The sequence below is a fragment of the Podarcis melisellensis genome (genome assembly GCF_964234715.1).
Source record: "Podarcis melisellensis genome assembly, chromosome: 9".
NCBI classification, from domain to species: Eukaryota; Metazoa; Chordata; class Lepidosauria; order Squamata; family Lacertidae; genus Podarcis; species Podarcis melisellensis.
In genome coordinates, this window is record NC_138541.1 from 50,979,141 (window position 1) to 50,997,323 (window position 18,183).

The 18,183-nt window shown below is 45.0% G+C and overlaps 1 protein-coding gene across 1 annotated transcript; it reads left to right on the forward strand.

The window, feature by feature from the left end:
• The first annotated feature begins 1,230 nt into the window (after positions 1–1,230).
• On the forward strand, positions 1,231–18,183 carry LOC309378420 (cytochrome P450 4V2-like). The gene is made up of 11 exons (XM_081926544.1): positions 1,231–1,486; positions 3,553–3,665; positions 5,205–5,290; positions 6,683–6,873; positions 7,489–7,558; positions 8,161–8,287; positions 8,924–9,115; positions 12,153–12,255; positions 15,791–15,925; positions 16,013–16,192; positions 16,803–18,183. Exons 1-11 carry the CDS (start codon positions 1,276–1,278, stop codon positions 16,961–16,963), a joined length of 1,569 nt encoding a protein of 522 aa, XP_081782670.1. The 5' UTR covers positions 1,231–1,275; the 3' UTR covers positions 16,964–18,183.

Here is an 18,183-nt window from a genome sequence, read left to right on the forward strand (position 1 = left end):
AGGACTTCTGCAAAATGAGGGCAATACCCGGCTATCAGCTATGTGGAACTTGAGGAAGGGCTGTAGCTCAATGGGAGAGTCCCAGGTTCAATCCTGGCATCTCCAGATAGGTCTGGAAAAGGTTCCTGCCCCAAACCTTGGGTAATTGCAGCCAGTCTGTTTAGATGATATGGAGCCAGATGGACCAGACGTCTGTGCTATTTGGCAGACCCAAGACAGTGCAGAGTTTTAAGCTACTATCATGGGCATAGCGGGAGGTGGGCAGCTCCCCATCAAGGAAAACAACAGAAATACTTAACTGACTATTCACATCGGTTCTGCCCTCCAACAAAAGTCCTGCCCCTCCAAAAAATAATAATCTTGGCTACGCCCATGGCAGCTGCCCCCCCAACATAAATCCTGGCAACGCCCATGGCTATTATGGTACTCATGTATGCCAAGACTTGTCCAGTTTTAATTTATTCAACTGTTTAGGCATTATCAAATGTAAAGAGAAAACAAAGACCAACAGATGACACTCATATGTGAAGGAATCACCTTTATCAGTGTTGAGATCTTGGTTCGCAAGAGGCCACAAGAACTTCCAACACCTCGGGTTACAGACGCTTAAGGTTACATACACTTCAGGTTACAGACTCTGCTAACCCAGAAATAGTACCTCAGGTTAAGAACTTTGCTTCAGAATGAAAACAGAAATGGTGCAGCGGCAGCGAGGGGCCCCATTAGCTAAAGTGGTGCCTCAGGTTAAGAACAGTTTCAGGTTAAGAACGGACCTCACCTCCAGAACTGTACAGTGGTACCTTGGGTTAAGAACTTAATTTGTTCCAGAGGTCTGTTCTTAACCTGAAACTGTTCTTAACCTAAAGCATCACTTTAGCTAATGGGGCCTCCTGCTGCTGCTGCGCCGCTGGAGCACGATTTCTGTTCTCATCCTGAAACAAAGTTCTTAACCCGAGGTACTATTTCTGGGTTAGCGGAGTATGTAACCTGAAGTGTATGTAACCTGAAGCATATGTAACCCGAGGTACCACTGTACTGAGAAATGCCCGCTCCTTTTATCCTCGCCTATCACCTCCATGCCACTATCCTGTTTCGACGGAGAAAGAGCGCACCCCGTCCTTCTCTGCCCTGCCCGCTTCTCCCTCCCGTGACCTTCTCCCCTCTTGCAGTCCTGCCCCTCGCCGGCTCCGCCTCCTCCTCTCGCCCCGGGGCTTCTTTTCTCAGCAAAACGTTCCGCTTCCCGGAGCAGAGCGACGCCGTCCGCGCTGGGCGACAATGGGCTTTTGGGCGATGGCTCCGGAGGGCGCGCGGCTCTTCTCCTGGGCTCTCGCTCTGCTCGCCGCGCTCGCCACGCTGCTGGCTGTCTTGCTCGCCCGCTTGGTGCTCGACCAGTACTGGAAATACAGGGAGCTGAAGCACATCCCGGGGATCCGTCCCTGGTACCCGCTGCTGGGCAATGCGCTGCTCCTTGACCGCGATCGGAAAGGTAAAGGCGCCCTCTTCCTCCCTCTCCTCCGGGCAGCTGATGCGCGCAAGCAGCGCAGAAAGGCAGCTCTGTGAACCAGCAAACCCGCGCCGCGCTACACTTCATCTCCCACTTCTGCCTTTTCTTCTGCTCTTTATTTCAATAAGGATTTCCGACCGACACGTACTTCAGTCATTTTCTTTTGTGCAATGTCTGTTTACCGCAGTTGTGTGAGTGTATTACGCGAATTAAAAAAGGCAAGCAAGCAGGTTGATTTTTATTTTTTCAAAGCACAACTGTCAATTAATTGATTATCGAATAAATCGATACTGTATCTTCAGTTGTTCCAGATGAAACTATACAGAAAAGCGGGGGGGGGGGGGGAGAGGGGACAGGTCACACCCAAGGAAAAAAAATCTCAAAAAATAAGGAGGAAATAAAAGAGAAGGATGAAACTCTCATGTGATTGAAGAATGAGGCAGCATCAGGAAGTGTTGTGGGTGGCATAAAATGAGTTTGCAAGTTTTTCTGAATGCTCTGTTTAGGATCCTTGGTGGTTCCCCAAAGAGCTAAAATGTTAGATTTAAAGAAATCCTGAAGCCTAAAGCAAACATGGTAATGAGGAAGTACTCAGAACTCCATTATATGAAGGCAAATCATACTGGAGCCAATTATCTTTTGTAGTATGAAGTCCATATTTTGTAGCATGTATAATCAGCTCTGGTGATATTGGAAGTAATTATCCTCCACATCCCAACCAAATCTAATAGGCTGCCTGAAACCTGTTTAAGGCATGTTGGAAATATCTCAAAAGGTTGCCCCTTCTCCATTACAGTACTGAACACAAGCCCTGTGTAGATAATGAACTGTGAGTGGGGTGGGGGTACTGCATTTTCATGCCACTATGTCAGTGGTTGCCAACCTTTTTGGACCCATGGACCCATTTGCCGAATGGAGAGGTTATTGTGGGCACCACCTCCGTGCCAACCCCTATTTTATCGGCTACAGCAGAATCCTTTCAAATTTCGGGGGGGGGGGGAGAGAGAAGGGGACCTTGTGGTACCAGGAAGGGCTTTGTGGGTACATGGCCACCCACAGGCACCACATTGACAACCTCTGCCCTCCCTGTTCATTTGTATTCACAGCTGCACGTTTGGGCCGAGCTACAGGCAAGCTGCAAGATAGTGTGGCATGACCCATAGGAGTTGAACTGCAAAACTTTTAGATATCTCTTGAACAATCAGTTTATGGCATTTGCATGCCATAGGTTTATGTCATTTGCATGCCCTTCATGAAACTGTATATCCCCAGGGCAGTCACAATATGAAACTATGACAAAACACAATGGCATAATTAAAACTCCGCAAAAGGGACAGTAAACATAATTGCAGCAAGAAACGACAGCAGTTTCCTGTCCTACTTAGATTTTCTACACATGATTACTTTTTATTTTTTAAAAAAACCAAACAAACAGGAATGAATTAGTTAAGAAGAACATTTGAACAGGATCTTCAGGTATTTCCAACACAAGGTGTCATTGTCAGGAAGCTTTTTATCAACAATGCTAAGTCAAGGGTTAAGTCAAGGGAAACACGTTTGTGCTGCTCTGCCTGCTCCCAAGACTGCAACACCTTGCCTTGTATCAAGAGCAAAGTTGGCTTTGCAATGTAACTGGAAGCCTTTGGGCTCTCCCCTCAAATGTTCTCCCAATATGTTACAAGGTTGGAGGACAGAGCCAAGCAACCCGGTGCAATGTTAGAATGGGGCCCACTACCCATTAATCATGTGGAATCATCCCTTTGTATGGAACCACTCATAAATGGGGATCATTTATATGGTCAAAATGAATTCTAAGCAAATGTAAACTATAGTCTTAGACTTTCACATAATTGTTCTCTTTGAACATCAGGAGGTGGGAGGCTGGAATCTGCCCCTCATCTCTTGCAATCTTAATTTGGGTAGAAGGGTCTCCTGCTATGTAACTATTAATCTTAGCTTAGAGTGGTTGCTGTTCTCATGAGAACAAGTAGCATGGATGTGGGATCATTCACTTTCTCATTTTCAAACTGCATGCATGTTTTTTCCAGGTGCCTTTTCTCAGGTGATACGTTCCACTGAAATGTTGCGGAATATCCCACTGTTACTCCTTTGGGTAGGGCCATTGCCCTTTCTAATATTATATCATCCAGATACTGTAGAGGTGAGTCTCCCATTGTTACTCTTCATAGCAGGGCAGGAGAAATCTCTCCCGCTCCCCTCCACCCAGGGTTGCATTCGTGGGGATTAAACTGTCAATGGGTACATGTCAGCAGTGGGTGGGGCCAGTGGTGGAGGAAGCCGCTCAGGCGCTGGTGGATGAAGGTGGGGGTGGGGGAGTGGTCCAACCAGGTGCCATTAAGGGAAGGGGTGCCATCGGGGCCGCTCCCCAGGATGCGCACCACACCCTCCCTGGATGCACACCGCATGCCGTGCAACCCCGGGACGCATGCTGTACCTCCGCGGGCGGTGTGCCACACCCCTGTGCTGTGTGCCATGCCCCCGTGGGTGGTGCGCCATGCCCCCGGGACATGCGCCACGCCCCTCAGGCAGTGCACCACGCCCCTGGGACACGCACCAGCCATGCCCCCACCCGTTCTCCACTCTGGGGGCTGCAGCATGTAGCTCCGCCACTGTGCTCGGGCTCCTGGGGAGGCGCACCCAGGGGCAGGACAAGCCATCCATAGGGGTGAGGAGCACCATGGGGGATCTGGAGTCTGCCTGTCTTATCCCACTCAGCTGCCCTACAGCTGGGGGGGCGAGGGGGAGGCAGCGGGCGGACTGTTTGGGCAGTGTGGAGCCTGCACGCGCCAAGCCACCGTGTCTCTCCCAGGAGAGACGTGTGGCTCGGGTGAACTGCAGGCCCCACGGTGAGTGCCGCCTGGCATTTTGTTACCCCCTCAGTGGTGACACTCGGGGCAGACTACACCCACCGCACCCCCTTCCTCTGCTGGAATGGGTGGTGAATAGGGCCAGAGTGCCTGCTAAAACTGTAGAAACACCCACCCTCACATTTCCTCACACACATCATCCATCACCTTGCTACCTTACCTTAGTGGACTGCAAGTTGTGTAGTGGTTTTCTAGGTTGACCCTTGGCATTATTATGTCATGAAAGACTTTTGTGAGAAAAATCCTAAATCTGTCATATGCATGCCTTGGATTATTGCACGGAGAGAGAGAAAATAGGGAAAGAATGTTGACATTCATCTGGTGACCTGGTATAATCTGAGCAGACATCAAAATGGTGATAGATGGAGCTGTACACATTGCTCAGTGTATCCAAGTAAAGTTCATTTTCAGCCTGGTACTATCAATGCAATCCTGTGAAAATTTCCTTAGAAATAGGTTCCATTGAGTCTCATGGGGCTTTATTGCTAGTGTGTGTTTTGCAAATCTATGCACACTTATCTGGGAGAAAGCTCCATTAGTCTCTAACGAACCTAACTTGCATGCAGATTAGAGAATATAGTTTCTGATTTCAGGATTTGTCATACCTTGGGGCATAATCAACATTGGAATATAAAGATAAAACAAACCTGCCTTGCAAACCACTTTAGTCAAGCCCACTAAATCACTAAGTGACTTTGAACTCAAATAGAATCTGTTTCAGATAGTTGACTTACTTTGAAGGACAAATTGAACAGATAGCATAGAAGGGCAAAGTCAGTACTGTAATTTATGCCCTTCTCTTCTGTTGGCAGGTTGTATTGAGTAGCTCTAAGCATATTACAAAATCTGATCCCTACAAGTTTTTGCATCCTTGGCTGGGCACAGGACTTCTAACAAGGTAAATCAAAAACAACCCAGAACATGGGTGAGGCAGTGTACCCTTTTGTCACGCCTTGTGTAGGTGGAGTGTGTGGCACTGGTTGAGCTATTAGTCCTGTTCTCAAGGCCTGCCCCACACATTTAATGAATGTATGAAGGTGGAAGCCAGACTGAGATCATAGACCATACCACCAACATCCCACTGATTGTGTGAAAAGGATCTCTTCTTGTGCACAGAGGTGTTTATTGCAGATGGGAGGCCCCTTTCAGATGCTTTGCTGATTGTGTGGACTTTGGAGATGGGGCTTCAGGTGCAGTCCTGCTCCATTTCCCTCCTTTTCAGTACCTGTGCTAACTAATTTTTAATCATGAAAAGAAGTATTGAAGAGCCAATTGGTGCTGACTTCAAGACCTGCTTTTGGCAGAGGTCACCTGCCCTGTGGAGTTCCTCACTGAGAACACAGTAGTGTAGCTTATTATAGTGGGCTTGAAGACAGGACCAAGCAGCTGATTAATACTGACTTTTAGGCTGCTGATGGTTCATTTACAGCCATGTCTCTAGCTGTCCAACATCATGTGAGGGGAAAGTGAGCCTGGTTTTTGAGAAATGGCCTCATGGGCAAAACTGGAACCTCACCCCTGTGTTAAGGAGCATAAAACTGGTTGAGGGAATCTGCACATGCTTCCTGAAGCAGTAGATGGTTTGAGGTAATTTTATCTGTCTAAAATACCAATTGCTGAGAAATAGGCAATGTTGCAAGTTGGAAATAGATGTTTTGACAGGAAGGAATTTCCAAAACAGTAAAGTTCAGGACTGTATTAAGTCTGGAAATGTAAGTCTTCCATGGCACTGAGGTAGTGAACTGGAAGTTCTGCCTGGTATCTGGAACGGGAAAGAGATAAGAGTGTGGGAGGAAAAAGCCTTAAGAGGGGACTCTTCTTAACTGATAAAACCAGAATTGGCATTTTAGAGCCATGACTTGGGGGTTTGAAAAAGTGTTTTAGTGCATGAACATCATCATATATCATACTAGTGATCTCATTTCACCGAGCACTGGTCCTTATGTGGTCAAAATGACACCTTTATGTAGCCCAAACAAGGGTGGTCTCAGCAGGTTCAGGGGAACCCCAGGGTTCGCAAGAGCAAATCTTTTTGTGTTGGATGGAACAGAGAAAAAAACCAAGGGAAAACAGCTCATTGAGGACTGAGCATGCTCAGTGACTGTGGAATGTTGGCTGAATGTTAGAGAAAGAAATGACCAGTTGGAGGCAAGGCAGAATGAAGTGACTGGAAACCTGAACAAGAGCACTGCAATATTGTATGGCTGATTTTGCTTGAAGACATTACATGCATTTTGTTTTGAAATTTGTTTGTGTAGAGAAAAATAATATTTAAGTCTTTGTTTTGCAGCACTGGAAGCAAATGGCGGTCCCGAAGGAAAATGTTAACGCCCACTTTCCATTTCACCATCTTAGATGATTTTCTTGAAGTGATGAATGAACAAGCCAATATCCTTGTTCAGAAACTTGAAAAGCATGTGGACAAGGAGCCATTTGATTGTTTTTTATACATCACATTGTGTGCCCTTGATGTAATCTGTGGTAAATGCAGTTGCTGCTGTCAAAGTTTTGCAGTGAATGAGGTTTAACGATGCTTGCTCATTTGTTGGGCGAATGGACATTTTTGTGAGATCTGACCAGAAGAGTTGTTCACCTTGCAGTAATATTACTTACATTTCGCTTCCTAAATTGGGCACATTTACATAATACAAATAGCTTGTTATCCATTTAAATGCTGATTGAATAATCCAGTAGAGAACAGGGATTTAAAATATACACTGATGGAGTTGGAAAATAAAATAACAGACTGTGATCAGTTTGAATAATTGTTGATTTGCCATCAGCCTGAATACAGGTCATGATTGGGACACAAACACACAATACTATGGGAGGAAATGAGAAGTTCTGGATACAGTTACTGTAGTAGTGGTGCTGTGTTAGTACAAGACACAGTTGACTATGAACTGACCAGTGGTAGAGTGCAGCAGGTCTTGGGTTCAAATCCTGGCTGGGAAACATCCTGGCTCTGAAACTTGGAAAACCATTGGAAGTCAGTATGACTTGATATAGGGTTGCTCCCTGTGTTCATTTTATGTCTCACTCTTTGGTTTGTAGGCAAATGATTCTCTAATTGATTTCTTTCTCTCCTGCTCCTAGAAACAGCTATGGGCAAGAACATAGGAGCACAACACAATAAGGATTCCGAGTATGTCCAAGCTGTCTACAGGTAGGTGTCAATGTGATGATCTATTCCAGCAGCAGGAAATAGAGATGGTAGTTGGACTCTAGCCACATTTCGAGGGCTGCAGGTCCTGCCCTCCTTCAATGGAGGCAAATACTAGGAGAAAAAGTCTCTTTCCCTTCCATGGTGCAGACAACCTTCAGCTTTAACTTGACTGTCTGCATGATAAGCCTTCAAAGGAAATGATTTTAGAATGTTGTATTATTTTTTTACTGTTGTTAGCCGCTCTGAGCTTGGCTTCGGCTGGGGAGGGCGGGATATAAATAAATTATTATTATTATTGTTGTTGTTGTTGTTGTTGTTGTTGTTGTTGTTGTTGTTGTCTGCTTTGTATGAGCTTCCTCTCTGCACCTCTTTTCTGGATCTGGGTAGCAGAAACTGGGCCTCTCTGTGGGTTGAATGCTGATGTAGAAGCCACATTAGCCCTGCAGGTGATAGGCGCAATAGCTGTATGCCATGGCATATCTGTTTCACATTTAAACTATTTTTCTCTGCCTCTTTACATGACAGCCTAGTTGCAAGAAATCTGGGCTCTTTGCTGTACTTTGCAGCACTTTTCTAGAAAGTATTGTTGCTTGTTACCCTAGGATGACTGATCTGATTCATAAAAGGCAGAGATCTCCTTGGTTCTGGTCTGACCTTTTGTACCTCATGTTCCCACAAGGAAGAGAACATCACAGGACCCTGAAGATACTTCATAACTTTACTGATAATGTAAGCTGTTGCATTTTCTCTTCATGCATGATGTTTTATAGACACCAATATCAAAGTGATTTCTGCTAATATTCACAATTGTGGCTCTCCCAGCTCAAGAGTCCTGTTCAGGGCCTGTTCACAGGGTGTATGTGAGGCCTCCCATTTTATCTTCACCACATGCCTGTAAGGTAGGCTCTGCTAAGAAACCAATTTCTCCCTAGTGGGTTTTTTCCCCAATTCAGAATGCAGGTAAGATTTCAGCTTAAAATCACTGTCTCTGTGAGGAGTTGTCACTTAGAATTCTTTTGATACAAGGGATTAGATGACCTTCATTAGATTTACTCAGTCAGGCATCCATTTTCATGCAGTGCATTTACATCCAGACAGGTTTTACAGAGATATTTGAAATGCCTTGTATCCTGATTTTATTACCCAGAAGTAGGTTTTTGCCCATGGCAGTGTCCATAGGGCGCTTTAGACAAGTTGGGTGCAATTGGATATATTCCTCTTTTTCCTTGTCAGCGCAGTGCACTTCGCTAGGTCCAGGGTGCAACAGAGATAGCTTATCACTTTATATGACACTGCAGGGAGTACACACATTGGATTATGCAACCTGAGAAATGAATGAGTTTTCTTTTGTTTTGACTGTCTAAGGTTATTGCAGAAAAAGCTCAAGAACTAAAAAACCAGGAGAAGCATAGAAGCGATGCTGTCAGCACTGGTGAGCAAAGCAGGCGCAAAGTCAGGAGAGCTTTTCTCGATATGCTTCTGAATGCCACTGATGATGATGGGAATAAGATGAACTACCTGGACATTCGAGAGGAAGTGGATACATTCATGTTTGAGGTACAGAATGCCCTGTATAAGAGTGGTGGTTGTTCTCCCCTATTTAAAGGATCACAACAAACTAATGTATGTGAAGGTCTTTGAACAAAGACAAGACGTTAAGGGTCTTTCTATCAGATGACTTGGTAGTTTGGTGGTCATCCATCTGTCTTGGGAGACATTGGAGGTGTGTCCCTTTGGGGGTGAAGTCAAACTGTTGGAAGGTTGCAGAGCCTGTGGTGGCTGTAGAGACTGATACGGGAGAGACATGTTTTGTTGCAGCTGGGGCACATGAAAGCATCTGGTTGCACTGCTGCAGATGCACCATGGTGTTTCTTCTCTCTATGCTTCTCCCAGTGGTCATTCCTCCTCTGGTCACTGCTGTGGTTGCACAACCTGTCTGTCTTGGACGCGTGAAACCAACCACCTGTCTCCTTGATCCTTGCCCATCCTGGCTAATAAAAGCAAGCCGGGAAGGGCTGGGCGATGGGCTCTGCAGGGTGGTGAATGCTTCCCTCTGTGAGGGAACATTCCCAGATCCGCTGAAAGAGGCGGTCATTAAACTGCTTCTTAAAAAACCATCTTTAGACCCGGCCAGTATGGCCAACTATCGCCCAGTCTCAAATCTTCCATTCTTGGGCAAGGTGATTGAGCGCGTGGTTGCTGAACAACTCCAGGCACGCCTGGAGGATGCGGACCATTTGGATCCCTTCCAATCAGGATTCAGGCCTCATCATGGGACTGAAACTGCCTTGGTCGTGCTGGTTGATGATCTCCGGCGAGCTAGGGACAAAGGTGAGAGTTGTTTCCTAGTTCTACTGGATCTCTCAGTGGCCTTTGATACAATTGACCATAACATCCTTCTGGACCGTCTAGAGGGGCTGGGAGCTGGGGGCACTGTTATACAGTGGTTTCGCTCCTTCCTCCTGGGCCGTGTTCAGAAAGTGGTGGTGGGGGATGAGTGTTCAGACCCCTGGGCCCTCACTTGTGGGGTGCCTCAGGGTTATGTCCTCTCCCCCATGCTTTTTAACATCTATATGAAGCCGCTGGGAGAGATAATCAGGGGGTTTGGACTGGGTGTCCATCAATATGCAGATGATACCTAGCTCTACCTCTCTTTCAAATCAGAACCAGTGAAGGTGATGAAGGTCCTGTGTGAGTGCCTGGAGGCGGTTGGAGGATGGATGGAGGCTAATGGATTAAAGTTGAATCCTGACAAGACAGAAGTACTGTTTTTGGGGGACAGGTGGAAGGCTGGTGTGGGGGACTCCCTGGTCCTGAATAGGGTAACTGTGCCCCTGAAGGACCAGGTGCGCAGCCTGGGAGTCATTTTGGACTCACAGCTGTCCATGGAGGTGCAGGTCAATTCTGTATCCAGGGCAGCTGTCTACCAACTCCACCTGGTATGCAGGCTGAGACCCTACTGCCCGCGGACTGTCTCGCCAGAGTGGTGCATGCTCCATCTCCTGCTTGGACTACTGCAATGCGCTCTACGTGGGGCTACCTTTGAAGGTGACTCGGAAACTACAACTAATCCAGAATGTGGCAGCTAGACTGGTGACTGGGGGCGGCCGCCGAGACCACATAACACCGGTCTTGAAAGACCTACATTGGCTCCCAGTACGTTTCCAAGCACAATTCAAAGTGCTGGTGTTGACCTTTAAAGCCCTAAACGGCCTCAGCCCAGTATACCTGAAGGAGCGTCTCCACCCCCATCGTTCTGCCCGGACGCTGAGGTCCAGCGCCGAGGGCCTTCTGGCGGTTCCCTCATTGCGAGAAGCAAAGCTACAAGGAACCAGGCAGAGGACCTTCTCGGTAGTGGTGCCCGCCCTGTGGTACGCCCTCCCATCAGATGTCAAAGCGATAAACAACTACCTGACATTCAGAAGACATCTTAAGGCAGCCTTGTTCAGGGAAATTTTTAATGTGTGATATTTTAGTGTATTTTTGGTTTCTATGGAAGCCGCCCAGAGTGGCTGGGGAAACCCAGCCAGATGGGCGGGGTACAAATAATAAATTATTATTATTATTATTATTATTATTATTATGTCTCCAGGCACTGCAGTCATCTGCAAGAGCAGATATTGCCAGCCTTCATGCCATGTTTGCAGACGTCTTTGTTGTGCAGAGTTGGTCTGCCAACGCAGAGGCAGATTTAGGGGAGCGTGGCTGGTTTGGTTGCAACTCTCACACAGTTGCCAGACAGATTGTTAATGGTAGTTCATTGAATATAATTAAACTGTGACTTTATCCACTGGTAAAAAATTAGCAGTATTGTTGTGTATTTGCCCTCTGGTGGTTATAAAGGCACTGAAGCATGCTTGCTTATTTACTAATTATTCAATTCCATTTATGAAGTCCTTCCTTTAAAATATCTTGGAACTGTTTAACAATGCAAGCAATTTAAAAACATCACATATAAAACAGTTACAAATCCATATGTAGACCAGGATCAATGATCCCCACTTAAAATGCTTGTTGAGAAAGGAAGGTCTTCACTGGGCACCCACAAGACAAGAGGGATCTGCCTGTTGTCTTGTGGGAGGCAGCTCCGAAGGGATTTGTTGTTGGGGTGAGTTACAATGGAGTAATCAGCAACAAAGGAAGCATGCTTTTATACAACAAATTGTTTTTGTATGAAATTTTCTATTGTTAATTTTTATGACATTTTCTGGAATTGTGTGAGAGCCGGAAAGGCAGGATATAAATAGAATGAAGTAGCACCTTAGAAGCAAAGCTTCAGTTTATATGTCTGTCTTATTGCTAGATAGGATTATTAGCTGTTCAAACAAGATCTTTTCAGATTACGGGAGTGACTCAGGAGTGTCATTTTGCCTTTGGCACTTGGGAAGTGAACAGGCCTGGCAGATTCCCTGGCAGCTGGTATTCCCAATATACTCTAAATTTTGAAAGACTTACTATTGTGTATGGGACTGGTGTCTTTCAATTTTGGATTTGAACTAGCTTGTTTGGGCCCTAGACTGGACCACCATTATAATGGTTAAGAATTCTGTTTTTTGTGAGAACATGTTAGACCTCTTAAATTCTTTCTTCCAAGGGTCATGATACTACCACTGCTGCCATGAACTGGTGTATTTACTTGCTTGCTCGTCATCCAGAAGCCCAAAGAAAAGTTCACCATGAATTAGATGAAATTTTTGGTGAGTCTTTCTTTCCTGTGGGTATAAGCCTGGGTAAGTTTAGAATGCAGGGCTACTTCTAGGTAAGTGCTCATGAGTATCACCTGACTCCTCTAATGCAGAGATGGGGACTCTCTGGCCTGTGGGCCTAATTTGGCCCAGCACAGACCCCAGTTAGGCCCAGGAGGCTGTTTTTCCTCAAACCACACCCACCTGCTGCACACTTGATGTCATATGTGACTTAGAGCCCTTAGCAATCCGCATCCGAGCAGCCACAGACATCAAGGGAGTGGAAATAAAAGGCAGAACCTATAAATTAGGGCTCTTTGCAGATGACCTAATGGTCACAACACCAGACCCCATAAGCACAGCAACCTCCCTAATCAGAGAACTCAACACATTTGCAATGGTGTCGGGCCTACAGGTAAATTTTACAAAGTCAGAAGCTATGTGCTTTAACACCCCTCCTCACACCCAAAAAGAACTCACGAAGGTCACCAAAATAAAATTTTGCCACACCAAGTTCAGATACCTAGGGGTACAAATAACCAGAAACCTCAGTAAATTGTACCTCCACAACTACAAGCGCCTGTGGCGACAAATTAACAAAGACCTAAAGAGATGGAATAACATGAATTTCACTCTCTCAGACAAAATAGCCATGATCAAAATGATCACACTCCCAAAACTAACCTACCTATTCCAAACCCTCCCAATCTGGATCCCCTCAACCCAACTTCGCAGTTGGCAGAGAAAACTACACTCTTTCATCTTCTCACATAAAAAACCAAGAATAAGCTCCAAATACCTGCACCTCCCCACCTCAGAAGGAGGATGGGGAATCCCCAACATAGAAGCATATTACAATGGCAACCAAATACGCCATATAATCCCATATATACTAGAAGATGAGACAAAACAATGGGTACACCTAGAGAGGGACACAATTGAAAACACCTGCACCACAACATACCCACTCCTCCCAAACAAACTAAAGAAAATTCCCACAACGCTTAACAGGTACACACAGACCATGCTCAAAGCATGGAAAACACAAATAGGCAAACTATCCCCAAGCCCATCCCCACTAATTCCCCTGGCGCACCACCCATTATTCTACCATGCAGCACAAAACCTCCAGACAAAAACCTGGTGAACCAAAGGCTTATATCGCCTAATAGACTTTTATAAAAATAACAAACCCTTGTCAACACAAGAAATACAAGACAAACTAAAAGACACCCAAATGACCTGGTTAACACAACACCAACTACATGCCCTCTTAAACAACCCAACAGTAAAATCAGCAGCAACTAGGCCCCTGACAACCTTCGAAAACCTCCTCCTAACAACAAAGGGAAACGGTAAAGGGACGGTATCCGCAATATACAAAATACTACTCCAAAATCCCGCAAATGCCCTAGATGCAATCAAAAAACAATGGGAGAATGACATAGGCTATGAGATTAACCCCACTCAATGGACCAGAATGTGGTCTAAACCCCCCTTTAAATCCATATCAACGAAAAGAAAAGAACTCACACTGAAACTCACCTACAGGTGGTACCTAACACCAAGGAAACTAGCGCTAATGCACCCAGGAACCTCACCAAAATGCTGGAGAGGGTGCACCTCCACAGGCACATACCTCCACATGTGGTGGGAGTGTCCCAAAATCCAACTATTCTGGACAACAGCCATACAAGAAATATGTAAAATAACTAAGCAAGTAATAGACATCACCCCAGAATTGGCCCTACTAAACATCTTCCAAGACAACAATGCCCATTTACACCACAAAGAACTCATAACCCACCTGCTCTCAGCAGCCAGAAACATCATAACCAGACACTGGAGAGACCTGTCAGGAGTAAGCATGGACCAATGGTTCCAAATAGTATGGGAAACAGCCCTACTAGAAAAATTAACTAATAAACTGAAACTGACACGGGGACAAACAGAAGAAGACGCCTTCACCCCGGTATGGCTCCCCTTTATCACATACACAGCCCAACAGGACAATGACAATAATCCACCAACAGCATACAAATCAATATGGCTAACCTGATCCAAAACACCCACCCACCTCACTCACACACGAAAACAAAGATCACCACAGCCAATCACAAGCAAACAATCACACCCTAGGCCAACCCCAACCTCTCTCACCACCAAAGGAACACAAGTGAACAACACAAGCAACGCTGACACCAAACTCTACATACATTAAACATAATAGAAACACCGCCACCCGACCCCACCCCCATCCAGCTTCCCTCTCTCCACCCCCTTTCTTTTTTCTTTCTTTTTTCTTCTCCCCCTAATGCCTCAACAAATGAAACAGATTTGTAAAAACGCTACGTGGAAGAAGAAGAAAAAAAAATACGAGGCACTACACTTCTGTAAAACAAGAAAATCCTTAATAAAAAATATTAAAAAAAATAAAAAAAAATATGTGACTTAGAGTCTGGAATAGGTAAGGCTGTGGTTACAGAGGGAGCTTAAAGTGAGAATGACTGCTGGGATTGGTTGCCCCAAGAAGTTCCTAGAGAGCAATGCTGTCTACAGGGGGGAAATGTCTGCTTGCAGATGTAGTTTTTGAAACTATGCAGCGTCTGCAAACAGGCATCAAAGGAGATTTCTGTAATTGCCAATTGGTTGGTTGGGGGTTACAGCAAGATCCAGTGAACTTTGAATGGTGGGCAGCCCCACCAACTTTCAAAATTGATCTGTACTGAGAAGAGTAAGGGTCTGGTCCCCTGGTCAGTTCCTGTTCCCCACCACTGCTCTAAATCAGGTGGGGAACCTATGGTCCTGCAGACATTCCTGGAACCCCAACTTGCTTTAGCCTTAGCCAGAATGGCCAGTGCTTAGGAAAGGTGGGATATATACTCCACTAACTTCTTCTGGAGGGCCACAGTCTCCTCATTCCAGCTCTCAGAGGACAGCTTTAAACAAGAAACCTCTCTGGTGGGGCCTACACTGACTCGGCTTACTCATCATTCTGCAGATAGAATCCATGATGCATATGATCCTGTCTATTCACCCAGTAATGACCATCCATTGGTGTAGCTCTCTTAACCAGATCTCCTTGGGCAGCTCAGTTAGCCCAGCCTTGGTTAGCTCAGTTGTTTAGCATGACACTGGTAATGCCAAGATTGCAGGTTTGATCCCTGTATGGGACAGCTGCATATTCCTGCAATGCAGGGGTTTGAACTAGATGATCCTCAGGGTCCCTTTTAATTCTATGATTCCTATATAAGATGTGCTGTGGTCTTCACAGCTTCAGTGTCTGTTAGCAAAAAGGAAGTCTTGATGAGTCAGTGTATTGTTTTATCATAACTCATGGCTTAGGAACGTGTGCTGACTTAAAACTATCCAGGCTAACTTCCTGAGAATAAGCACAGAAATGAATTATAGAAGTAACTGATCTAGACCTAAACTTGCCCCCTGGTCCATCACCATGTAAAATAGCTGTAAGAACTTCAGTGTTAGGATGCATGTTTTGCTGGTTATAAATAACACATGTTTGTCTCGCTGCCACTGGTTTTATAAGGGAACTCTGATCGTCATGTCACAATGGACGACATGAAGCAACTACGGTATCTGGATTGTGTTATTAAAGAAGCTCTTCGCCTTTTCCCTTCTGTTCCACTTTTTGCTCGCAAACTGAGTGAAGAATGTTATATTAGTAAGTAGTCCAAGTGGGTTTCTGGCTTGATGAGCTATAGCCATAAGCTCAAGGCTAATTTAATCAATATCTGCTCTTTTTTCGCAGGAGGATTCAGGGTACCAAAGGGGGTAGATGCCCTAATTCTGCCTTTTGCGCTGCACAGAGACCCTGATGTCTTCCCAGAGCCTGAGGAATTCAGACCCGAGAGGTTTTTCCCTGAGAACGCGGCTGGACGGCACCCATATGCATACGTGCCTTTCTCCGCTGGGCCTAGGAACTGTATTGGTACATATGAGAGTCAAAAATCTGTATCTGGAAAGGAAAAAAAAGGGCAATCAGTCAGTGGCAGGGAGTGTTTAAAGGGGAAGATTATTTAGACATTGGCATTAGGCATTTAAAGCAGTGTCATATCCATTTAAACAGTCTGGCTTCCTCCAAAGCATCCTAGGAGCTGTAGTTTAAGGGTGCTACGAGTTGTTTAGAGAATTCTGGGAATTGTAGTTCTGTGAGGGGAATCAACATCTCCCAATAACTCTCAGCATCCTTAACAAACTACAGTTCCCAGGATTCTTTGGGGGGGGGGCTGTGTGCCATGACTTGTTAACAGTATCATAGTGCTTTAAATGTATAGTGTGAATGCACCTCAGTCTAAAGTTATTTCTACATCAATATTGTCAGTCCTTCCCTTCCAGTTTTTCACTTACTGCAATTCCGCTGCCTCACCCTCTCTGTGTTTGTTTGGTGGTTTTGTATAATTACAGAAAAGTGTTTAAGGATTTAAAAATGAATCTGAGAACCTGACCTCAACATCACATGACTCATGTTGAATAATAATAAATATGTATTATTGCTCTAGTTAATTGTATATTGTCATTGCTTTCCAATTCCTCTGCAGGTCAGCGCTTTGCACAGATGGAAGAAAAGACTATTTTAGCCACCATCCTACGGCGCTTCTCTGTTGAAAGTGCACAGCGACGTGATCAACTTGACCTTGTAGGAGAACTGATTCTTCGTCCTGATAAAGGCATCTGGATTCAGTTGAAAAAGAGAAAATAAGTTAAAATAAGTTAAAATAAGAACCCTCAGGGAAATTCCTTACCCCCTTGCATTAGAACTGTTTCAGACTGCCTAACCCTTCCTGGACTTCATTTTTTTAACCAAGATTGTGTTGTTGCTTATTACAGGCCAACAGCTGCATTTTAGAAGCAGATGATTATTCCAATGATGGGTTATTCCAATTGTCTTTGCAATTTGTAGGCTTCAGCCTAGGTTGCCACTAGCTGACTTTCCTTAATCCTAAAGAAGATTAGCAGTACAGTGCTACCTCGTGTTATATACGCTTCAGGTTACATACACTTCAGGTTAAAGACTCCGCTAAGCCAGAAATAGTACCTAGGGTTAAGAACTTTGCTTCAGGATGAGAACAGAAATTGGGCTCCGGTGGCGTGGCAGCAGCAGGAGGGCCCATTAGCTAAAGTGGTGCTTCAGGTTAAGCTCAGTTTCAGGTTAAGAACAGACCTCCAGAACGAATTAAGTACTTAACCTGAGGTACCACTGTATGCTTATTTTTTTTAAAAAAAACTCATTCATTTCAATATTTAAAGACCTTGAATATATGAGAAAAATTAGACCTATGTTTTGTAAGCATACAGACAGGATGGAGGATTTGCTCCTGCTTAGCCTCTGGTTTGCCCCTGCCCAATTACGTTATAAGGTCCCTTACAGTCTAGATCAAGTGTTATATCCTATGGTGATTTTGCCTGAGGATGGTATCTAAGTAAATTGTTCAAAAAGCACACAAGACTTTACTTGAGCAATGTTTCCAAGTGAATGTTAATGGATTTTACAGACATGCATCGTTATACATGGTGGTCTGTTGTCCACTCTCTCTCTCTCTCTCTCTCTCTCTCTCTCTCTCTCTCTCTCTCTCTCTCTCTCTCTCTCTCACACACACACACACACACACACACAGAAACACTTTTATTTTAGTGCAAGTGACCTGACCAAGAATGTCAGAAACATGGAGTGTTCCAGAAAAGAGACTGAACCTTTAATGCTAAGGGAACTAAGGTAGAAATGGCCAGTAGGCTAAAGTGTTCATAAATGTATACACATATACATGCTGCATTATACAGCTATTACCCAGCTCTAGTTAACAGTTGTTTACAAGTTTACATTGTGTGTCTGCTTCCATTTCTTACCCATTACTCGTTTTATTGCTGTTTGTTACCTGTGTAAATTCAACTGCTTTGCTGCCTACCCCCTGAACATTTCAA